Consider the following 22908-nt stretch of genomic DNA (forward strand, 5'->3'; position numbering starts at 1 on the left):
TAGATAGATAGATAGATAGATAGATAGATAGATAGATAGATAGATAGATAGATAGATAGATAGATAGATAGATAGATAGATAGATAGATAGATAGATAGATAGATAGATAGATAGATAGATAGAGAGAGAGAGAGAGAGATAGATAGATAGATAGATAGATAGATAGATAGATAGATAGATAGATAGATAGATAGATAGATAGATAGATAGATAGATAGATAGATAGATAGATAGATAGATAGATAGATAGATAGATAGATAGATAGATAGATAGATAGATAGATAGATAGATAGATAGATAGATAGATAGATAGATAGATAGATAGATAGATAGATAGATAGATAGATAGATAGATACATAGATAGATAGATAGCCCCACACAGAGAGAGCGATAGATAGATAGATAGATAGATAGATAGATAGATAGATAGATAGATAGATAGATAGAGAGAGAGAGAGAGAGAGAGAGAGAGAGAGAGAGAGAGAGAGAGAGAGAGAGAGAGAGCAAAAGCACGCAGATTTGTGGTAGCTCAACGCTCGAAACCATTCCTGATAAACTTCAGCCGACACAGCTGGTACACGTAATTGATAGATTGGTGCATCGAAACTTAGCCGGAAGCTAAGAATACTCAAGTTGAAGTGCACCCTGGATAGATACAATATTCCTCCCGTAGTCGACGGAAACTATGTGAGGCGACCTACTAAGCTTTCAACATTCGAGGAATGGCTCCAAGTCGGGTTCGCATCAGACCTCGGAAAATACAGTAACATACGGCATTGCTTCCGCTTCGTTAGCATAATAAGCACGACAATATCACTGGCAACAATAATAAGTACGACGCAATTATTGACAATTCCTCCATTACAAGCGTTAACTGTCAGTGGCTGAAGTCAAGCGCCTACGGCAACTTACCAGAGTAGTGACGTCCCACATTGTCTTGTTAGCGCGCCGGAATACGAGCATCTCGAAGTTCGCCGGGAGCAAACTGCCGCGCTGCGGTGTCAGCACCCACTTGCACTCCAAAAACAGGCGCTCGCACGAGTTGGATGTCGGTGGCACCATCGCCGCCAGGGCGACGTACGCCACACGCTCTCCTTTGCGCCGCTTGGTCCCGCCGCCCTGCCGGATGATCTCCGCAGCGTAGTCTTGCTCCCGACCCGCGCGCTCGTCTTCAGCCGCGCGTCGTGGCATCTCAGCTTGTGAGCGCTCCAGCCGATTCAGCGCCGTAGCCTCCGACGTTGATAGGCTTTCACCAGCAGCAAATTTTGCGAGCCCGTGCCCAAATGCGGGGGAGTGCACAATTTTTGACGTGGGTTTTAGGTATTCACCTACAATTGGGTAGTCAGCCACAACCGAGTCAAAATGAAGGCGTACCTCGCACTCGTCGACTCACACTGCAGTCGCTTGCACACACTGTCGAGCTTACGCAGATGACGAAACACGTCCCCAGCTGCTTGTGCTCGCCACTGGTATGAAAGTCGTCTTCCACGGCCTCCACGAGTCGGATGTGCGATCGCAGGTCCATGTAGCGCTCTAGCATCTCGAAGGTCGACGATCGACGACCAGCGCTTCGTGTTGCGTTTCTTGGCGCGGAGGAGAGTGAGCTTGCGGAGGTCGGAGGCGTTGTTTGGCTAGCGTAGCTGAGACATTAGGCTGTTAACCTTTTGTAACAGCGACTCGTGTTCCGTTAATAATTTTTTAATCGCCAGGTTAAATCGGTGCGACGCACAACCGACCAATGAGACGCCGAGCTTCGTAGTAATACTGCGATTGGTGTTGCAGTTGACCGCAACAATGAACTGGATCATGTCCACCGTCTTGTTGTAAACGGCCAACACGTTTCGGAACAGCTCGATGTGTGCATCGGCGTCCTGACTTCCGTCGTCCATCGGCGACAGCGCCAGCAGCGTGCGCTGGAGTCGACCGCCCACCACGTCGAGACCACCACGTAGAGAGCGTAGACCCGACGAAGTGCATGGTTCCGTGGCTCCAGCCGTCGAACAGCAAACCGAACAGGATGCCCATCTCGTCGCTGATCACGATGCCCAGCTTCCCCGCCACCGTAAACATGTCCGCCTTGAGAGCCTTGGAGTTGATGGGGCGCCACTCGGACATACTCGCGTCCTCTCGTCGTCGACCTCACACAAAGGGAAGCTCCGTTCAACAACCCACCGCAACCACTGGTAGCAGCGGGATGTTTCTTCGGACACAAAGCCGAATGCTTGGAGGGGGCGATCGGCACCGCGGTGACGGGCGTCGTACTGGTCGAGAAAGTCGTCGTGCCGGCTCGCCCGGTGCCAGACGACGTTGGAGTAGCCCGTACCGGGCAGCTGCTTTCGGTCTGCTCCATCGAGCTTGCAACGATGAAGCGCTTGGCCTTAATGCTCGAAGAAGAAAGTGCAGAGGTCCCTGTTAGAAGCCATGGTGCTTTGAAAGTGAAATTATGGTTCGTGCTCAAAGCGATAGCTGGCCAAATCACGGCTGGGCGTTAGGAGCCACTCACCATAGTTTAGCAATGTTGCCTCTCGGCGGTCAACCCAAGTAGCCAACATGAACCGGACCGGATAGTGAACCGGGACTTGTTAACCGGACCAAGTCCACTTGGACCAAATTGTATTGCCATAATTGCCTCAATTTATTATTTTTTTAAAGTGTGGGTGGGCCATTAATCGACCAGGTCCCAAACGCCGCTCCCAATGAGGAGAGCCAATCATAAGTGAGATTCCAAATGACTTCAACAAAGTATGGACTGGTTTATCGGCTCCAAAGCCAAGAAAAAACCTTAAGGTATTATTTTTGGCCGGCTGCGCAGCCTTCTCCGCCTTCACACTTTCCGCCCCGCATCGCCAACACGACAGCGCGCTCTGAGCGTGCCGCACGCCTCCCCCGCCGACCACCCCAGACCCGAGTGCCCCCAGGCGCGCCCCACGCGCCCCACGCAAGGACCCGTCGAAAGCAGCTACAAAACCCGGTAGGGCGGGTGTTATGCTGACGGTTTTGGTAGCTGTCGGCCAAGCACGAGGTCGTGCGCGCTCGCTGACGGTATGTGAGCGTTTTTCTATTGTGTATGACTTTGTATCGGGACTGACGGGAATCCATGCGCTCTGCTTAAGTTGTGGGATGGCGATGACGGGTGCATTTGCGTCTTGAATTCGTTGTATGAATAGGAATGTATTAAGCGTTAATACAAGCTGCGTGATCCTACGACTCCAAGTCGTTTTGCTTCCATTGGTGACTAGCTGGTGTGCAGCGGTCGACGATGCCACCGTTCGCTTTGCGGGTGATAAATGCTGAGCAGAGCGCGTCGTACGCAGAGCGGTGGTCAACGCGCAGCTTTCTCCAGCGCTTCCGTAGCGACCCCGCGGTTTTGGATCGGCCTTTACCGTCGATACTCCCAAGCGCAGCGTTGACCTTCTTGTCCAAGTCTTCCGCTAGCGTCCAGACACGCAGCTTCCACAGCCGATACACAACGCCGTCCCGGTCTAGTGGCGCCGTTGGTACGTCTACCTCTCGCCCTGCTGCTATGATCATGATGTTGACGCCTGCCTTGAGGTCAGCGCGAACAAATTGTTGTTTCTTTTGGGTTGCCGTGTGCCACAGCTCCAGTGTGTACCAGTTGTAGAAGCAGCCAGCAAGAGAGTGCGCTTCAACGACGATGTCAGTGCTCGCCTGCGGGGCCTGGCCAGCACAGCGACAAGGAGCAGGACCGTCAGCGCTGGTGGACTTGCTCTCGTGGACCGCGACGAGCTTCTGAAGTGTGCGCTGCATTGCTGCGATGGACGATAGCATCTGGGTGACGGCTGCGGCAAGTATGGTGGTGTTTCCATTGCTGCGTTCACCCAGCTGTCCGAAGTTCTCCGTTTGCCAAGCCGTGCGAAGCTGCCGACCCCAACCAATGCACGTGTCCAGCGAGAGCCGAGCTCCCAGCGCTACGTTGGTTGCGTCCAGAGCTTCGTGGAAGCGGTACAGGTAATGCGATGTGAAGCCTGTGGCAGCCTGCTCCTGCTGGACTGCTGTCGCGACGTCGTCAAGATGGATGAGCAGGGACGCGAACGCCGCATCCAGGACTAAGGCGTCAACGTTGAGCGTGGTGTCCGTGAAGCCGCTGACGTTCTTGAAGAGCTGGCCGCGCAGGGTTAACAGCTGGGCGTACTCGAGCGCAGGAAGAAGCTCGCTCAAGGTGGCAATCGTGGGCGTGACGCATGGCAGGTGCGGGTCTCGGTATCCAGCGAAGACTTTACCGACACTCTGGTCCTCGCATGTCGTGGTACCCACGTACGCGAACGCCTTCGTGAGCGAGTCCAGCAGCCAAGCTCCCCGGGTCGAGATCCACTGGACCGCAAGCTGCGGTGAGGCGTTTGCATACGCTGCGGAGCCGCGGCGCAAGGAGTGGCTGCTCAGCCCTGCGGTGAGCGTCGGGGGCAGCGGGGCAGAGGCCTGGGCTTGGCGCTCGCAGACCATGGTGGTGACGTCGTTAATATACTTGGACACGTTGGGCCTTCCTCTCACGCGCTTTGTTGGTGGCTCGTTCCTTGGTTCAGCTTTCTCTTCAAGGTTCTCCCAGTAGAGTATAGCTTCGTCTTGGCTGTAGGTCTTCTCCCCTGGCAAATCCGATGCCGCCGCGTGCGGCACTAGCGGGAACACATAGCTGGAAGGCTCCGACGCTCCGACGAACAGCATTCCGAGGCCGTGCAGTATACACTGCTCCCAGTGAGTCGTGGCCTTGTAAATTGAGATGCCTTGAACCACCGAAGTCTTGATTCGAGCTAGATGCAGAAAGAGCTCCCCCGATGCCGCCATAGATAGCTGGCTCTTCCTAGCAAAACAGGTATCGATCGCTCGACCAAACGTGTGCCACATTAACGTTAGTACAGCAGCGTCATGCAAACTCTTATAACCTGAGCCAACCCCCTTAATCGCAGTTTCCTGCACCAGAACACGCAAGTCGCTGAGCGTGCAGCCTGGAGCTTCACCAGTCTGCACGCCAGCTAGCAAATTTCGCTCCTCAATAGTTGAACCCATTTTGTCGCGTATTTTCGCAATTCGCTTGCTGTCTGACAAGTACAGAGGGTACCGCTCTCGGAGCAGGTTCACAACTTGGGACATATAGCCCACAGCAGTAGCCTTAGCAAGACGGCCTCCTCGAGCACTTGGCTTAGTTTGCAAGAAAATGGAGAAGGCGGTTAGCAAAGAGTAAAAGTTTTGATTTGGTAGAGCATCAGGAATAGACAGCGACTTCGCAATACTAGCAATTGACTCCTCATTCATGTTAGCAAGAGCTAAGAATTCGCTGAAGCACTTCATCGCCGCTTCCTCCTGCCCTGCTGTCCCTTGCGGGATGTCAAGCCCTCTCGGCACCCGCTGCATCTTTTCAAATGGGAGAGGAGAGAAAGCAGACGAGTCACAGCCACCAACGATACAATCATGATTTGTATTGCGAATTTGCGGTCAAATATGAGTAATGCAACAATTACACTAAACTTTTGTATTGGACATTATTCTAGCAAGACTGTAAATTCCCAAAATAATTGGGAAAATGTTGGGATACACACGAATCGATCGTGATTGGCTAGATTCATTGAAGAACTTGTCCTGATTGGATAGATGCAATGACAGAGAAGCGCAAGGAATGCCAAGTTGGGAGAAAGCTTCCTTATCCTACAATAATCTATATTATAATATAGTGAATACAGTTATCGCAATTCCGCAATTCTTTTTTCCGAGACCTGGTTCGCATACAAGCCAATACTTTGGAGTGTTCGATAGCTTAAAAGAAACACAAGACACGCCTCTTTCGATAAATTCGGTTAAATCGCGATTCGTACTTAGGTTCGTAAGCAACTTTTTGTTTGACGCGGTCTCATTTAGGGTCACTTATTCGGCTCAAGTTGCCTCTACGTCGACGCAATCTTCTAGCGTTCCAATAACGATGAGGGTACATTGATTCGATTCTTGACTTAAACTCGTAGGTGATCGCTAGCAGACCCCTAATGCGGCCTCGGTAGTCATGTTGGTAAGACATGCGCCAAAATATCAAACCATGTTGTTTTGTAAGCGCTTGCACCTATATTTACGCAATCCACACGATCCACGGGCAGATTCTGCGGCTGCGAAGCAGGCGCAGGAGATGCCCGACAATGCACCACCACTATTAGCACGAAGTACAACCGATTCTAAAGCAAAATCAATAAAACGAATTTGACTCGATGAATTTGCAAATGAACTGGGCCAGCCTCCGTCCTGCCATCATGTTGACCGAGCGAAAACAAATCCGATGGATGTCGCTTGAGTGGCAGATAAATTAGAAGTCACAGGTTTATATACTTGATTAGAGGGTATTCAATAGAATAGGTACTTTGACTTAATCTCAAACGGATGGGTCAACATAGCAGCATAATTTGAAAATATAGCCGGCTATCTATTATAACAGGTATCGCAACAAATAAAAATCACTGTCTATCAAAACCATCTTTAACAGGTTTTTGATGTAAGAATAATAGCAATAAAATCCAGAGAATACGAGAAATCTATGAAAAGTATGAAAAATTGCAGACAAATACGCGAGTGTCGACACTGTTGTTTCTGAAACGGATTCGAAGACGTGAATTTATTCACACTGGGTTCATGGCCAGGATCAGTCTGCTGCTAAGACTAGTGCTTCCTGTGTGTATACACTTACGCATTACATCGAACGGTGAGCTAGAGCGGATGGCGGCCGTTGCGTGCACACCAAGATCGTCGTACCTTCGAGAGGACCGCTTAGTGGCGGAGAGAGCGGCGGCGGGATTGCGTCGCCGATTGCTGCGTGGTCGAGTCACCCGTGTACGTGTCCGCTGACGAGGTGCCCGAGGACGTCGTCGACGTCGCGGGGACGCCAGTCTTGCCCGACGTGGTGGCCGAAGACGTCGAAGCGGCAGTGGTGGCAGCAGGGGCAGTCGTTGTTTCAGCGGCTGAGGTGGTCGAGGTCGTCGTCTCCGAGGCAGTCGTAGTAGCAGTCGACGTCGTCGCGGCCGAGGTGGAGTCGACACCAGTCTTGCCCGATGCGGTTTCGGTGCTGGCGGTGGTGGAGCTTCCGGTGCTAGGACTGTTGGTGATCTCAATCCAGGTGTTCGTCGACGTTCCCGACGTGGTGTCCGACGAACCCGAGCACGGTGCATTCGCCGTGTCCGTTGCAGCGCCCCATGTACCAGTGGAGCCCCACGAGTCGGACGTCTCGCTAGCAGCGGTCACCGTACCAGCCTGCTCGGTCCCGGTGGTACCCCAAGTGCCGGTGGTGGTGCTGTCGGTGTTCGACGTATCCGCGCCGCTGGTCTGATGCGTCGTGCCGGTCGAGGTTGCACCCCCCGAGGTTTGCTGGGTGGTCGTGCCTGTGCTAGTAGTTGTGTCGGTCGAGGCTCCCCAGGTCCCCGTCGAGCTCTGGTCGCCCGAGCAATGCGTCTCGGCAGAAGTCGTATCGGTGCCAGTTCCCCAGCCGGTCGTGGCCGTCCCAGTGCTGGTTCCATAGCCTGACGTCCCTGTCGTCTGCTGCGAGGTGGTGTCGGTGCCCGAGGTAGTATCTGTTGAAGCCCCCCAAGCGCCCGTGGAGGCCGTGCCGGTAGCAGTACCCCATCCGGACGTCCCAGTCGTGGCAGTGTCGGCGCCAGTGCTGGTTCCCCAGCCCGAAGTCCCCGTCGTCTGCTGAGACGTAGTGGTGTCGGTCGAGGTGGTGCCAGCACCAGAGACTCCTTGTGTACCCGTCGTATCCGAGTCTCCGCTAGCACACGGCGTCTCGGCCGAGTCGGTGGTGGTGTCCGTGCTAGCACCCCACGTGTCGGTGCCGCCAGTAGTGGCAGTATCCGTTCCGGTGCTCGTTCCCCACGTGTTGGTGCCGCTGGTGGTTGCAGTGTCAGCCCCAGTGCTGGTTCCTCCCCAGGTGCCCGTGCCGTTGGTGATGCCGGTGCTAGTTGTCGTCCCTTGCGTAGTCGTGTCCGCTCCCTGCGTCGTGGTGTCCGCCGAGGTAGTTGAAGTCGACGGCGAAGAAGAAGCAGTCGTCGTGTCCGACGAAGTGGTCGTTGTGTCGGTCGACGGAGTGGTCGCAGTCGTCGAGCTTTGCTGGGTGGCCGAATCAGCCGTGGTGCTCGCGGTCGAGTCCGTCGCGCTGGTGTACGAGTCGCCCGATGACGTTGAAGTGGACACGCCCGTGCCCGTTCCTGCCGTCTTGAGATTGCGCAGCGCGCTGTTCTGTCGAACTACCGAGTTGGTGGTGGCGTCCGCGAAAGCCCCCATGGCCAGCGACAGCAGAGCGAGGTGCGCGAAGATCTTGCTGAGGTTCATTCTGCGAGCGTCGAGTACTGCTGAATGGGGCGAGTTGATGGGGCGAATCAAGCTCAGGCGGGTGTTTGTTTTGCTTTGCTTGTGGAAGGCTAAGCAAAATCGAGAATGAGTCGAGTTGACTCGCTCAGCGCAAGTTCATGGGTCTAGGAGCAGCCTGTTCCAGTGCCTCCAAGTTTTATCCATCCTTACGGCGAATCCGTTGCAGGTGTACAGCTCTAAGCTCCAGCTCTAGCGCGAGCTACACCAAGAGGCGGGTCGAGTCCGTGGTGAACATCCTTTTCAGAGATGTGCTCGGAGGCTGCCATCTGACGGGTGCGGCGGAAGTTAAATGCCACAGCACTAGCTGCTAGCTGCTGCAGTCTTCATGTACGCATTGTAGCGAGCTAGAGGCAGCGCGGGAAGTGGACACTTCACGCACAAACATGCTGCGCGAACGACACGGCTGGGTGAGGCACCATTATTTAATAGCATGGCAGCTGTGTCATACAGCTCACATGTGTGTTGGTCGGCAGGAGGCTCGGCTTGCAGCTGGCCATCCGCCCCGCTCACGTCCTGCTGGCGCTGCTCGGCCAACATGGAGCTGCCGGAAGCATCGTCTCGGTGTGTTTCGGGCGTAAAGGACCATTGTCTTCTAGACCGAATCTTTCGCTCTCGCTGTCGTGTCGGGTACAAGCAGGCTGCTGTGCCTGGGTATTCCGACTGGATCCCTTGCGTCAGAGCGCGGCCAGGTCTTCGCGCGAACTCTACATGCGCGAGACCTGCGCAGTCGTAGAGGCCTGCCCATGGTGCGCCACGCTGCACTTGTACGAAAGTATCCACGCGCTCGGATCTGTCGGGCACATCGTCGACCAGCGTAACAGTACAATGCAACAACGCCGACCATTTCGGTGCACGAAGGCGCGTCTTCAACGTAGAGGGCTTGAGTAGATGCTGCACAGTTATTGCCCTTTGTTGCGGTAAGATCGAGCTAGAACTAAAGTCTTTTCGGTATGTCGTGCGCTAAATGATTTTGGGCGACGTTGTTTGGAATGCATGCATGCGGTTTGTGCTTTTTGGGAAGAGCGGTTCGAGGGAGTGTCCCTTCATGTATTGATAACGATCGAGGCTACAGTATGCTGAGGCAGCCAGGGCTCGTGAGCTTCTCATCAGTTGAAATGAGGCAGCTTTGTGAGCTGGGGCTATTATGGCGCTACGAAAGTCACCGTAAAGGCAGCGGGCGAGAGGAAAATCCAATGTGAGGCCACAGCCGCGGGGCGCTGTTTGTGTTACTGCTGTTTGCTCGAGGCACTGACTGGCAACTTGCTCTGGTTAGAAGCTTTTCGACGATGGGCCAGCATCTAAAGGTTACTTGTAACACTGGGTGAACAAGTCTCAAACGATGCATTGGGGGCGCCCCAACAATGCTGATACAGGGGGGGCATCCCCGTCGGAAATTAGTGATGTCGAGGTCGCTGAAGTCTGACTCAAATTCCGAGTGCGCCGTGTAAAGGAGTATGGCCGCGCAACTAGCGGAGACTGGTGTAGTCCTCGGATGGGAGACAGTAAGTCGATTGGTGAGTTCGGCTTACCCGATTTCCCACCTGCATACTTGCGCACCGCCAGCTGATAGTCGACTTGGTCTGAAGTGCCGAGACCGCTGGCGACGCAGGCTTCTCGACCATTATCTCGGGTTTGAGGTCTCGTCTCCAGTGTTCTCGTGCAGGACATGTACTGTACTCGTTGTTAGTCGCGCGTGGCATCTGGCCATGCGTGTCAGTGGGCAAACTTGGATACTCTTCACCGCGCGTTCGGTTTCTACTGTCGATCGATGCAAACTGCATCTTGTGGCCCGACGACCCAAAGGTGCCTGTGCATGGCACATCGAGAGAGTGTCGTAGTAGGCCTGGCCCTTCGTGGGGGCATCGAGCTTCCTTCGCATGAATACCAAAAGGTCATTCCCCAATTTACCTTGCTTCGCCGACAAGCATCGTGCCTCCCCCCAGCACCTGAACGTGCTACCGTACATTCACACTCCATCCTCGTCGTCGGAGAATGAAGATCAGCAAGATCATCGCATTCCTGGCCGTTGCGTCATTGACGGTGGGCTCCCTCGCGGACGCCTCGGTCGCGCGGAAGCTTGGAGGGGGTGGGGGTGTTTCGTCCTCGACTACGACCTCGTCGCTCTCGAGCGACGACACGTACACCTCGACGACCCAACAGAGCGGTGACTCGGCCACCCAGCAGAGCACTGCGACCACGACGACGACAACCACACCGGCCACCTCAACTACGGGATCTGCAACCCAAAGCTCCAACATTCACCAGAGTGGTGTATCGGCCGACACCCCGTGTGCAAGTGGAGACTCTGACACCGACAACAACAATTGGACTGGGAGTGTGACAGCTGCAGGGCAGCAGTCGCAATGGGGACCAACCAGCACTACCCACGGCGGCGAATCGGCGGAGACGCCGTGCTCGGGCAACCAGAGCTCCACGGGCACGTGGGACCAGTCGACCGAGACCACCTCCAGCTCCAAGGGTGACAAGCAGCAGCAGGGGCAGTCGGCCCAGACGACGGTGTCGGGCTCCGTTGGTGTGGACATCACGGCGCAGGGCCAGCAGGGCCAGTCGTCTGGAACCTTGGGTCAGTCGACTAAGTCGTCTACTCAGCAGGGCCACACTTCGCGGAGTTCTGTGTCGGCCTCTATTGGTGTCAGCATTTCCGGAAAAGGTGGTAACTCAGTAGAGACTCCGTGTTCCGAAGACCAGAGCTCCACCGGCACGGGGGGCCAGTTGACGAAATCTTCAAGCGGCCAAGGCCATGGTTCGACCGGCACTCAGGGGCAGTCGGCGCAGACCTCTATTAAGACCAGTGGCAAGAAGCAACGGCAGTGGGGAGCGTCGGTTGGGACCTCCGTGTCAGGCTCGATTGGTGCGAACGTATCGGGTCAAGGCGGTGACGCTGCAGAAATCCCGTGCTCTGGTGACCAAAGTTCGACAGGTGCGACTTCATCCTGGACTACCCCGGACTACAAGCACGGTGTGTTAGCCGGCTCGGTCTCAGCGACCACTGAGACTCTCTCCGCGGATTCCACCAGCCCTGGTGCTACTAAGACCGCTGCTCCGACAACAACCTCGACCCCGGCGACCACCAGTGCTACCAAGGCAGGCAAACTGGAGTCTCGGCCAAGACGGCGTCAGCTACTTCGTCCGGCACCTCGTCGGCTGACTCGTACGCGGACTCGACTACGCAGCAATCGGCCACCCAGTCCCGTCGTGCACTTCGCACTAAACACACTTCTCGTTGGAAAGGAGGTGGAGCCATTTTGCGGCGTGGCGATAGTATGAAGTACTTCTGCTGAACTGCGCCGTCGTTGCATATAGTACTACTATAATTTTTGAATTGAAAAGTGTTTTAGTCACAAACCCCGCAGAAGCGGCTTCAACCCGCGTGCAGTCCAATGGCGACATAACATATCTAGAGCCACTTCTTCAGAGCCGACAGTACTTCAGCGATGTAATGGCGGTCCTTGACGGTCGCCTTCGCCCCAAACTCTGTTACAAACCAACGGGCATTTGAGGTGGGAAAAGTAAACGCAATGGCGTATCGATCGATAGAGGGCAGTGAGAAATAATCGCCGCAGTTGTCGCTGCGGAAACATAAGAGTCCTGAATGCTCCATTATATGTGATGTATCCTAGGCTAGGATCCCTAGTCTTGTCGAACGATCGACTGTTTCGGCCAAGCTCACTAACTAACACGTCCGGCACCTGCCAAGTACCTTCTCTCCTGCTTGATGGCGGCAATCGCTGTTGCATCGACTGATGACCAGCCAGTAGTTACCAGTGAAAATGCTCCATTCCCGGATACAGTACCTTTTGATTGTCCTTTCACCAAAAATGCACTGTACTTGAAGTGCAACAGATGGCGATCTTATACCGTTGTAATGACGCTTGCAACAAGACGGCTGTGACCCTAGTCGAACTTCTGGTCAACATTCGATTGACTGTACTGTAGTCTTGACGAACGTAATAAGCACCTGAGGTGTCGCTATGACCCTATGCCCCTAGAAATTATAGAGCGCTATTGTACTCTCATAGGAGGTAACTTCCAATTCGTAGCGTACACCAAGTGCCTCATCGCGGTCGTGGCGAGTGAGTGCCCCATTCGATCTCATTTTCACTTTTGCTCCGCAGTCACCACCACTGCGGCAAGTAGCTCTTCCTGTCAACGTCCAGTCCACGTACCAAGTCTACGTCCTCTCTGTCCTAAAATGAACCTCATCAAGACCATCGCGCACCTCGCCGTCATTGCGGCCGCTGTGGGCTCACTCGCGGAGGCTGGAAACATCAACCACAAGCCCACGCAACCCGGTGTCTCCAACGACGACGCGTTCGTCACTCCAACTCCGGCGACGAGCACTCCAACTGTCACCCCCGTTCCGACCACTGCTGCTCCTAGTGCGACTGAGGCCCCGGTGGCGACTCGTGTTCCAGCAATTCCAGCGCCGACACCTTGCGCAACTCCTGTCCAGTCGACGGATTCAGCGGGCGCAAGCTCTGCGCCCGTGCCAGCCGACCCTACTAACGAAAATCAGGACGGATCAAAACTCGGCCACGACTCGCCCACCAACAAAAAAAACAACAGCGCAGCTCACGACGACAAGCCTGCCTTGGCAACCAAAGATGAAGGTGAACGTGGTGGGTCCAGCACAACCACCAGCGCCAGCGGGGTTCATGCTAAAGCACCAAGCAGTGTCACGCCTACGAAAAATGTCGTGGCAAAGGCCGAAGCCGGCCTTGATGCCAATGCCGGATTAAACGCAGGCACCGGCCTCGGAGCCAACACCGACTTGAACGCAGGAGCTGGCCTCAACGCTGGAGCGGGCCTCCGCGCGGGTGCAGGGCTCAATGCCGGTGCCGGCTTGAACGCTGGAGCTGGGCTTGGAGCCAACGCAGGGCTGCACGCTGGAGCTGGGCTTGGAGCCAACGCCGGCTTGAACGCTGGAGCTGGCCTCAACGCTGGAGCAGGACTCAATGCCGGTGCCGGCTTGAACGCTGGAGCTGGTCTTGGAGCCAACGCAGGGCTGCACGCTGGAGCTGGGCTTGGAGCCAACGCCGGCTTGAACGCTGGAGCTGGCCTCAACGCTGGAGCGGGCCTCCGCGCGGGTGCAGGGCTCAATGCCGGTGCCGGCTTGAACGCTGGAGCTGGGCTTGGAGCCAACGCAGGGCTGCACGCTGGAGCTGGGCTTGGAGCCAACGCAGGGCTGCACGCTGGAGCTGGGCTTGGAGCCAACGCCGGCTTGAACGCTGGAGCTGGCCTCAACGCTGGAGCGGGCCTCCGCGCGGGTGCAGGGCTCAATGCCGGTGCCGGCTTGAACGCTGGAGCTGGGCTTGGAGCCAACGCAGGGCTGCACGCTGGAGCTGGGCTCGGAGCCAACGCCGGATTGAACGCTGGAGCTGGCCTCAACGCTGGAGCAGGGCTCAATGCCGGTGCCGGCTTGAACGCTGGAGCTGGGCTTGGAGCCAACGCAGGGCTGCACGCTGGAGCTGGGCTTGGAGCCAACGCCGGCTTGAACGCTGGAGCTGGCCTCAACGCTGGAGCGGGCCTCCGCGCGGGTGCAGGGCTCAATGCCGGTGCCGGCTTGAACGCTGGAGCTGGGCTTGGAGCCAACGCAGGGCTGCACGCTGGAGCTGGGCTTGGAGCCAACGCCGGCTTGAACGCTGGAGCTGGCCTCAACGCTGGAGCGGGCCTCCGCGCGGGTGCAGGGCTCAATGCCGGTGCCGGCTTGAACGCTGGAGCTGGGCTTGGAGCCAACGCAGGGCTGCACGCTGGAGCTGGGCTTGGAGCCAACGCCGGCTTGAACGCTGGAGCTGGCCTCAACGCTGGAGCAGGACTCAATGCCGGTGCCGGCTTGAACGCTGGAGCTGGGCTTGGAGCCAACGCAGGGCTGCACGCTGGAGCTGGGCTTGGAGCCAACGCCGGATTGAACGCTGGAGCTGGCCTCAACGCTGGAGCGGGCCTCCGCGCGGGTGCAGGGCTCAATGCCGGTGCCGGCTTGAACGCTGGAGCTGGGCTTGGAGCCAACGCAGGGCTGCACGCTGGAGCTGGGCTTGGAGCCAACGCAGGGCTGCACGCTAGAGCTGGGCTTGGAGCCAACGCCGGATTGAACGCTGGAGCTGGCCTCAACGCTGGAGCGGGCCTCCGCGCGGGTGCAGGGCTCAATGCCGGTGCCGGCTTGAACGCTGGAGCTGGGCTTGGAGCCAACGCAGGGCTGCACGCTGGAGCTGGGCTTGGAGCCAACGCAGGGCTGCACGCTGGAGCTGGGCTTGGAGCCAACGCCGGATTGAACGCTGGAGCTGGCCTCAACGCTGGAGCGGGCCTCCGCGCGGGTGCAGGGCTCAATGCCGGTGCCGGCTTGAACGCTGGAGCTGGGCTTGGAGCCAACGCAGGGCTGCACGCTGGAGCTGGGCTTGGAGCCAACGCCGGCTTGAACGCTGGAGCTGGCCTCAACGCTGGAGCGGGCCTCCGCGCGGGTGCAGGGCTCAATGCCGGTGCCGGCTTGAACGCTGGAGCTGGGCTTGGTGCCAACGCAGGGCTGCACGCTGGAGCTGGGCTTGGAGCCAACGCCGGCTTGAACGCTGGAGCTGGCCTCAACGCTGGAGCAGGACTCAATGCCGGTGCCGGCTTGAACGCTGGAGCTGGGCTTGGAGCCAACGCAGGGCTGCACGCTGGAGCTGGGCTTGGAGCCAACGCCGGCTTGAACGCTGGAGCTGGCCTCAACGCTGGAGCGGGCCTCCGCGCGGGTGCAGGGCTCAATGCCGGTGCCGGCTTGAACGCTGGAGCTGGGCTTGGAGCCAACGCAGGGCTGCACGCTGGAGCTGGGCTTGGAGCCAACGCAGGGCTGCACGCTGGAGCTGGGCTTGGAGCCAACGCCGGATTGAACGCTGGAGCTGGCCTCAACGCTGGAGCGGGCCTCCGCGCGGGTGCAGGGCTCAATGCCGGTGCCGGCTTGAACGCTGGAGCTGGGCTTGGAGCCAACGCAGGGCTGCACGCTGGAGCTGGGCTTGGAGCCAACGCAGGGCTGCACGCTGGAGCTGGGCTTGGAGCCAACGCCGGATTGAACGCTGGAGCTGGCCTCAACGCTGGAGCGGGCCTCCGCGCGGGTGCAGGGCTCAATGCCGGTGCCGGCTTGAACGCTGGAGCTGGGCTTGGAGCCAACGCAGGGCTGCACGCTGGAGCTGGGCTTGGAGCCAACGCAGGGCTGCACGCTGGAGCTGGGCTTGGAGCCAACGCCGGATTGAACGCTGGAGCTGGCCTCAACGCTGGAGCTGGCCTCAACGCTGGAGGAGGGCTCAATGCCGGTGCCGGCTTGAACGCTGGAGCTGGCCTCAACGCTGGAGCTGGCCTCAACGCTGGAGCAGGGCTCAATGCCGGTGCCGGCTTGAACGCTGGAGCTGGGCTTGGAGCCAACGCAGGGCTGGACGCTGGAGCTGGGCTTGGAGCCAACGCCGGCTTGAACGCTGGAGCTGGCCTCAACGCTGGAGCGGGCCTCCGCGCGGGTGCAGGGCTCAATGCCGGTGCCGGCTTGAACGCTGGAGCTGGGCTTGGAGCCAACGCAGGGCTGGACGCTGGAGCTGGGCTCGGAGCCAACGCCGGATTGAACGCTGGAGCTGGGCTTGGAGCCAACGCAGGGCTGCACGCTGGAGCTGGGCTTGGAGCCAACGCAGGGCTGCACGCTGGAGCTGGGCTTGGAGCCAACGCCGGCTTGAACGCTGGAGCTGGGCTTGGAGCCAACGCAGGGCTGCACGCTGGAGCTGGGCTTGGAGCCAACGCCGGATTGAACGCTGGAGCTGGGCTTGGAGCCAACGCCCACTTGCGCGCGGGGGCTGGCCTAAGGGCAAACGCTGATGCTAACGGTGGCGCGCAAGGTGGTGTCGGTGCTAGTGCTTAAGCATCCGCTGCCGAAGCAGTGCGGAGGATTCGGTTAATAGTCATGAATATGAGAGCTGTTCTTCTTGGTTGAATCTTCTGATTGTCAAAGGTTTGTTCATTGCATTAACCTTTGAGCTTCTCTATGGTGACTCAACAGCAAGCGACTATACACAGAGCTCTACATACCGACTATCGACTGGCGTGTAGGTCGTCTATATCTAACACACTTACAGTGATTTATAATCCCTGGCAGCACTGGGCTCAACTGGCTCAGAGCCACTCGCACAGTCTCGCATATTCTACTTAGACACTAGCTGCTGCTGCTGCTGCGGCATGCCGTTTTCGGTTCGCTGCTTGTAGAACTTAGTACGTGTAGTTCAAGTTTTGTTTTTCAAGTCGGCCACCGAGATCTTTTCGTCCAGCACCAAGTTCTAGGCTTTCATCAGCTTGTAGTCTGCCACGGGTCACGGCCGTTTACGACCGTTTGGTCCCTGCATTTGAACTCTCTTCTCTGCTGACGTCCACTAAAACGTCACTCGCCTACTGTGCAGTGCGCTTGGTCGCTGTTGACGATCTTTTTACTCAGGTACCAAGGGCACAAAAGCGCACCGCGAAATGGCGAGGACAAAACTGCTTACCTAAAGCCCAAAGAGGTACCGATACGAACATGCAAGCAACGTCTATACTGTGCCCTACAAGTACGTAAACTGCAGTCAAGCAGCCAATGTATTTTTGCGCGTACACGTATCCATGAGAGAAAATCATGGCTTATCACGCTAGGCTGGAAAGGAAAGACACGAGCACCCATGCAGCTAAAATGATTGATAACAAGGACGAAGTTCTTGAGGAAGTTGCTGGTCGAGGCACCAAAATTGGTAGAACTTGCTGCCACCGTCGAAGTCAACAACGGTACCTAAGTATTAGATGTCGTTAAGACAGTCGTTGGGCGTGGTTGAGTCCATTGTGACTGTAGTTCAATACTAAGTATAGCTCCAGAAATGCGCCTGCCAGGCTTCAGTCGTGGCCTTGGCCGAGTCAGTGAAGCTTGGCATGATCGTCGGGGTCGACGATTTTCACTAAACGGCTTGGACCTTCAAAACCATGGGTTAGCAATTTTAAGGCGGATAGATTTATCGCTTCAACCAGAAGCCGAACACTTTCGTTCAGCAACAATCCGCTGGTCGCGTGTCTGTTGCGGCGGGTGGTGACCAGCTTATTTGCCGACCGCGCTCTAGCACAGTTTGCGCCGCCGGCGCTGGATGCAGACCAAGAAGATGTTCCACATGGTGGCAGGGTTGATCTTATGATACCGTTGTCATGACGTACATGCGCTGGTCAACATTTGAATGACTTTCTTTTCTTTTAAGCTTATCTGTATAATAAGCCTCCGAAAGAGCCGCCTACACTAGAAAACATGCTGGAGTGCTGTCGTGCTTCCGGTAGAGGAGGTGACTGTGTGGCTCCTTAATGAGGCACCTCCAGTTCGGACACCAAGTGCCTGCGGAGAGTCACCGCCCCAAGAGATGAAAACAAAGTCATTTTCATTTTTGCTCCGCACTTACAAGTACCGCTGCATGTAGTTTCCCTCTCAACGTCTAGTCCAAGTTTCCGTCCAGTCCTCAGTGTCTTTGTCAACAATGAACCTCACCAAGATCATCGCTCACCTCGCCATCATCGCGGCCACCATGAGCTCGCTTACCGAAGCCGGCAACATCAGCCAGCAAGCACCGCAAACCGGCGTCTCCAGCGATGATTCGTTCACGACACCCGTCCCAGCAACCGATACCCGATCGTCACCCCGGTTCCGACGACTACTGCCCCAAGCACCGCGGATGCCGCCATGCAGGCAACTCCTGTTCCTGCGGCTGCTACTCCACCCCCAACTCCTTGTGCGACGCCGTCTCCGACGACAAACGCAGCAGGTGAAAACACTACACCGAGCCCAGCCCAGCCGTCGGACAAGAAAAATGATTCGTCCAACAATTCACCTGCAACGAACCAAGACGATGCCAACAGCTCAGGCCACGACAACAAAACGGTCCCCTCGACTAAACCTGGTCTATCGACAGAAGAACGCACGACAAGTGGTGCTGCTACCACAGCAAGCGCTAGTATCGGCGGAGCTGCTCACGGTGGCGTTGCCGGCGGAGTCGGTGCCGGTGCAGGTGTCGGCGGCCGTGTAGGAGGTGGCGTTGCCGGTGGAGCTGGAGTCGGCGGTCACGTCGGCGGTGGCGTTGCTGGCGGGGTCGGTGCAGGAGCTGGTGTCGGCGGAGCTGCTCACGGTGGCGTTGCCGGCGGAGTCGGTGCCGGTGCAGGTGTCGGCGGCCGTGTAGGAGGTGGCGTTGCCGGTGAAGCTGGAGTCGGCGGTCACGTCGGCGGTGGGAGCTGGTGTCGGCGGAGCTGCTCACGGTGGCGTTGCCGGCGGAGTCGGTGCCGGTGCAGGTGTCGGCGGCCGTGTAGGAGGTGGCGTTGCCGGTGAAGCTGGAGTCGGCGGTCACGTCGGCGGTGGCGTTGCTGGCGGGGTCGGTGCAGGAGCTGGTGTCGGCGGAGCTGCTCACGGTGGCGTTGCCAGCGGAGTTTGAGCTTGATGGTACACCATTTGGTATTTGTTGTAGCAACAATGGTGGTAAAACGATATCAATGTAAAGTTGACGACCGCTTTGATCTACTTGTTAGGGCTGCTAATGGTAAAAAGGTATACCTTTCGTTAAGTAGGTTGCTACGTTATCAGCTGTCCGTCTGGTTGTATTGTCAATTTCATTGAATATGGACGAGCAAGCAGTATGGCCCTGCCTGACCACGACCCATGCAGTAGTGGCTCTTGCTTTAAATGCGTAGCTGATACTGGCCCGCACGCGTGACGTAGCGAACCCACTTCGTCGTCGGGTAGGAGCTCTTCTCGAAAACCTTGAGGAACCGCACGTGCAGTCCCGACGACGTGAACATGGGCACCTGGAACTCGATCTGGAGGGGTGGGCGCGACCACAGCTTCTCTTTTGTGCCCTTCATCATTTCGACCTCTGCGTCCAGCATCCGCTCCAGTTTACCCTGGAACTTGCGAATACGCCACACGATCGCGTGGTTTTCGGGCTCGTGCTTCGCCCTGCCGATGGGAACGTTAATCCGAGCTCGGGCAGTGTTCGGAGGTGTCTGCAACGCCGAAAGATAAGCAAGACACTAAGTAAGCAACAGCTCGGAAACTCAAGAAAATATCTCACTGCGCACCGGGATTTTGATGACGACGTTGGTGGCAAACATCCGCGGGCTGAAAAGTGAGGCCAGCTTCAGCGTCACCGAGAGTCGAGTCGTGCCCTGCTCCTGGTACGCCGGCATGATCTTGAAGGGCAGGTTGATATTCTCCGTCACGCGGTACTTCATGAGCTCGAACTCTCCGTCCGGCGGGATGAAAGTGATGGTACGATCGGCGTCGAACTTGCCGAGACGCACGCAGCGGTGGAAGGTGCAGTCGTCGATCTCGACCTCACGAGAGCCGCGCTTTTGACCCGCCACCTTGGCGGAGGGGGCGTCACCCTTCTGCATCGTGAGTTTGTCGTTGAGTCCGAGCTTGCACTCGGGCATGCCCGTCAGTAGCGTCTTCATGACCACTTGGCCCGCCACTTCGTTGCGCAGCACCGTGCCCGTCGAGGACATGAGCAAGTTGACGCTCTCAAACACGTCCAGGTACACTTCGTTCCTCTTGTACCGGATACCCTCACGACGCCAGTCGATAGCGCCGGTGATTTGGGACGTCAACTGCGAGGGAGGAGCTCCACCGGGGTTCTCCGGGGTCTGAAAGACAACAGATAGAAAGTCATAAAGAAGAACAAGGAACGTAATCTAAAGTAATAAAGCAAAGGAGGACATACCGCCAGAGAGGACCCGAGGTTGATAAACAGCTTGAGCACGTCGCTGGAGCAGTTCTGCGGGTAGCCGTGGTCCATGGTCTCGTCCAGCAGCTCGTACACGAGCGTGAAGTTGTCTCGGATGGTCTCCTCGTTGTACTTCTTGCCAAAATACTCTTTGAAGATGACGTTGAGCTGGTAGAGGAACTGGAAGACCAGCGCGGCGTTGATGTTGGCGCGCGAGACGGCCACGAGGTACAAGTTTTCGTGGCGCGTGTAGAGGAACGAGCAGCCGTCGATGACCTTGACGGGCGGCAGCGTGCCCGTCTCCTTGGCCGCGATCACCTGCAGCCGGAAGTTGTCAGCCGCGCGTCGACTCACATCGTCGCGGTAGAACCGGTTGAGCACGACCTCGCCCTTCTGGCTGATGAGGAACAGCGCGCTGATCATGGCGAACTAGCGATCGAGAGTCGAGAGATCTTCGGTCTAGCAGCGCAGTACGTAGGTAGGTAGGTAGGTAGGTAGGTAGGTAGGTAGGACCGAGGGCTTATCTGCTCCACGCCGCGCTTCCAGGACTGATGCGACCGGTCGAGAAGAGAAATCCTCCGCTCCTTGTAACGACCCGACTCGGGCTCGCGTCGCTTCGCGGCATTTTGTGTAGCGGTGGTGTTCACACACGCAGGCCGATCGCTATTATGGCGCCTTGCCAGTGCACTACGGTGTGAAGCTCGCGTCCACATTGTCGTCGGACCAGGGTGTGGCCATTAACATCTACTGCAGGTCACCAACGAGCTTGGCGTGAACCTGAACGACGACCGTACCGGCAACAAAGACACATCCACAACACTAGAGAAGTAGTACGTACATTAATATGAGCGCTCTTTGTCTGTTTCACCAGCTTAAAAGTTGTATTTCTCCCATTCGGAGACACCACGCAGGTCCTGCTATATTCATTGGGGCGGTCCGACTCCTGCTGCTGTCTCTGGCTGTCGCTTTCTGCTTCAATAATCTAGCGATGGCGCCTTGGGGGTGTGCTGGGCAACGAACCTGACGCGTTGATGCCGTTGGGATCGTCGTCGTCGAGGTAGTTTCCGTCCGGGATGGGTTCGTAGCCGTCCTTGGAGTTCTCTGCGTCGTCCGAGCTCTTCCCCCACAGCGTGTACAGCAGGAAATACAGCACGAAGATCTCCACGAGGTGCTTGGACGCCACAAAGAGCCACCACCACTTGGACTCGAGGTAGGCTCCGGCCTGGTGGAAATGTGCGAGGCTGATGATCGAGTAGGTGAGGAAGACGCAGTTGGAGACGAGGAAGAACGCGCAGATGGACGTGGCCCAGTTGACCGCCTTGATCCTTTCGGTGGTGTCGATCTGGCTCACCTCGAGGAACGCCTGCAGCACGGTCTTCATCCTGAACGAGTACACGAGCACCGCCGCGAGCGAGCCGAGCGACAGCAGACACATGACGACGTCGTCGTAGACCATGAGCCAGTACGAGTCCTCCCGCTTGGCCGCGAACACCGCGAAGCCCATGGCCTCGATGGCCACGATGGCCAGCAGCACGAAGAAGAAGAGCCGCAGCGGGTGCGACCGCACGCTCTCGTGCGTGAAGAGCCGGCGCAGCATGTCGGCCCAGAAGACGACGATGAGCACGAAGACGCTGTAGAGCAGGAAGGAGCCCAGCAGCTCCACGGCCTCGGCCAGCAGGAACTGGGCCCAGCCGTCGTCGCCCATCATGATCCGCGGGGGCTCCACCAGCACCGACTGCACGCCGTAGGGCGTGGCGAACCACAGCACGCGCGTGAGCGAGGCCAGCCCCATGAGCAGGTAGAAGCCGAGCGTCGCGGCCTGGCGCGTGGGCGACTGCGCGTGCATGGCGAAGGCCCAGAAGGAGAAGAAGCAGGCGCCGCCATAGGCCAGCGCCAGCACTGTGTCCACCTGGCGGTAGCGGAACTCGAGGTGGATCAGCGGCGCTGCGAGCGCATGGATACAAACAGAGAGAGGGAGAGAGAGCGTGAGCAGGTAGAGCGGGTAGAGCAGGTAGAGCGCTGCTAGGTGAGAGGTGGGGGAGCGCACCGTGGGTGCCGTCGTCCAGCGGCAGGCCCGGCGCGCTGGCGTCCGTCATGAAGCGCAACGATTAAGGTTTTGTAGGTTAGTTAGTAGAGTGGCGCAGTGTATCCGAATTGCGTCGTGAAACTCAGGATGAAGTTCGAAAATGTGGCATACACAGGTGGTACACTGTACCAATCAAACGTGGTGTTGTGGCAGCTTCAACTTTAGCCTGGAGGTTTGCAGTTGATCACAACGCAGAGTGGAGAGAGATCCAATCGATAGAAATGGCTGCGATGCGAGAGAATGAGAGGATCGTGTCAGTCTTTGTGAGGAGATGTTATTGATGGGGGCACTAGGCTGCAGATTGCGCCGCGCAGCTTCACAATCACAGCATTTGTGGCACTATCGACGTCGGAGGGAGGTTGTTCCGGTTGTCGGGGCTGTACCCGTTGGTAGGTTCGTTCCTGGCGGTTGCTTTAGCGGTGGTGGAGGCCAGTAGCTCGGCGACAACAGCGGCAATGATGAAAATCTTGCCTGTCTTTATCTGGCGTCGTTGACTTGCTGTCCACTTGCTCTCGATAAGAAGTAAAGAAAAATTAGCCGACTAGCGACAACAGTCGGCTGTGAAAAGTAAACTATATTGTCTCGTCAGCTAGTGAAAACAATATGTCCTTCAAGTATTCATGAGATGGCGTGAAGCGCTGGTTGGACAGAGCGCTAGCCCGTATCCATATGTGTGATGCGTATTGTTCAGCATCTTGCTAGGTAAGCGCACACTGGTTTCAA

The 22908-nt window shown here is 56.9% G+C and overlaps 9 protein-coding genes across 9 annotated transcripts; 2 read left to right on the plus strand and 7 right to left on the minus strand.

Annotated features, from left to right (window-relative positions):
• Window positions 1–915: 915 nt before the first annotated feature.
• PHYSODRAFT_249022 (hypothetical protein) lies at window positions 916–2118 on the minus strand (the record flags this gene model as incomplete). The annotated part of the gene is made up of 5 exons (XM_009534442.1): window positions 916–1331; window positions 1378–1571; window positions 1733–1767; window positions 1791–1990; window positions 2013–2118. Coding segments are annotated over 5 exons (951 nt in total), but the record flags the coding sequence as incomplete, so codon positions are not given.
• Window positions 2119–3204: 1086 nt separating this feature from the next.
• On the minus strand, window positions 3205–3792 carry PHYSODRAFT_515530 (hypothetical protein; the record flags this gene model as incomplete). The annotated part of the gene is made up of 2 exons (XM_009534443.1): window positions 3205–3672; window positions 3748–3792. The coding sequence occupies 2 exons, from the start codon at window positions 3790–3792 to the stop codon at window positions 3205–3207; spliced, it is 513 nt and encodes a 170-aa protein (XP_009532738.1).
• Window positions 3793–4278: 486 nt separating this feature from the next.
• Window positions 4279–5271, minus strand: PHYSODRAFT_379860 (hypothetical protein; the record flags this gene model as incomplete). Its single annotated transcript, XM_009534444.1, has 3 exons — window positions 4279–4440; window positions 4513–4893; window positions 4987–5271. Coding segments are annotated over 3 exons (828 nt in total), but the record flags the coding sequence as incomplete, so codon positions are not given.
• A 1491-nt stretch (window positions 5272–6762) lies between these two features.
• PHYSODRAFT_304053 (hypothetical protein) lies at window positions 6763–10023 on the minus strand (the record flags this gene model as incomplete). Its single annotated transcript, XM_009534445.1, has 4 exons — window positions 6763–8192; window positions 8561–8676; window positions 8735–9296; window positions 9885–10023. The coding sequence occupies 4 exons, from the start codon at window positions 10021–10023 to the stop codon at window positions 6763–6765; spliced, it is 2247 nt and encodes a 748-aa protein (XP_009532740.1).
• Window positions 10024–10347: 324 nt separating this feature from the next.
• On the plus strand, window positions 10348–11643 carry PHYSODRAFT_304054 (hypothetical protein; the record flags this gene model as incomplete). The annotated part of the gene is made up of 1 exon (XM_009534446.1): window positions 10348–11643. One exon carries the CDS (start codon window positions 10348–10350, stop codon window positions 11641–11643), a length of 1296 nt encoding a protein of 431 aa, XP_009532741.1.
• A 1584-nt stretch (window positions 11644–13227) lies between these two features.
• PHYSODRAFT_515598 (hypothetical protein) lies at window positions 13228–16206 on the plus strand (the record flags this gene model as incomplete). The annotated part of the gene is made up of 2 exons (XM_009534447.1): window positions 13228–13913; window positions 15501–16206. Coding segments are annotated over 2 exons (1392 nt in total), but the record flags the coding sequence as incomplete, so codon positions are not given.
• A 1892-nt stretch (window positions 16207–18098) lies between these two features.
• On the minus strand, window positions 18099–18829 carry PHYSODRAFT_245739 (hypothetical protein; the record flags this gene model as incomplete). The annotated part of the gene is made up of 3 exons (XM_009534448.1): window positions 18099–18161; window positions 18362–18584; window positions 18789–18829. The coding sequence occupies 3 exons, from the start codon at window positions 18827–18829 to the stop codon at window positions 18099–18101; spliced, it is 327 nt and encodes a 108-aa protein (XP_009532743.1).
• A 227-nt stretch (window positions 18830–19056) lies between these two features.
• On the minus strand, window positions 19057–20522 carry PHYSODRAFT_317496 (hypothetical protein; the record flags this gene model as incomplete). The annotated part of the gene is made up of 3 exons (XM_009534449.1): window positions 19057–19380; window positions 19456–20019; window positions 20097–20522. The coding sequence occupies 3 exons, from the start codon at window positions 20520–20522 to the stop codon at window positions 19057–19059; spliced, it is 1314 nt and encodes a 437-aa protein (XP_009532744.1).
• A 559-nt stretch (window positions 20523–21081) lies between these two features.
• PHYSODRAFT_515628 (hypothetical protein) lies at window positions 21082–22195 on the minus strand (the record flags this gene model as incomplete). Its single annotated transcript, XM_009534450.1, has 2 exons — window positions 21082–22043; window positions 22147–22195. The coding sequence occupies 2 exons, from the start codon at window positions 22193–22195 to the stop codon at window positions 21082–21084; spliced, it is 1011 nt and encodes a 336-aa protein (XP_009532745.1).
• Between the last annotated feature and the right edge of the window lie 713 nt (window positions 22196–22908).

Source organism: Phytophthora sojae (genome assembly GCF_000149755.1).
Source record: "Phytophthora sojae unplaced genomic scaffold PHYSOscaffold_7, whole genome shotgun sequence".
NCBI lineage: Eukaryota > Oomycota > Peronosporomycetes > Peronosporales > Peronosporaceae > Phytophthora > Phytophthora sojae.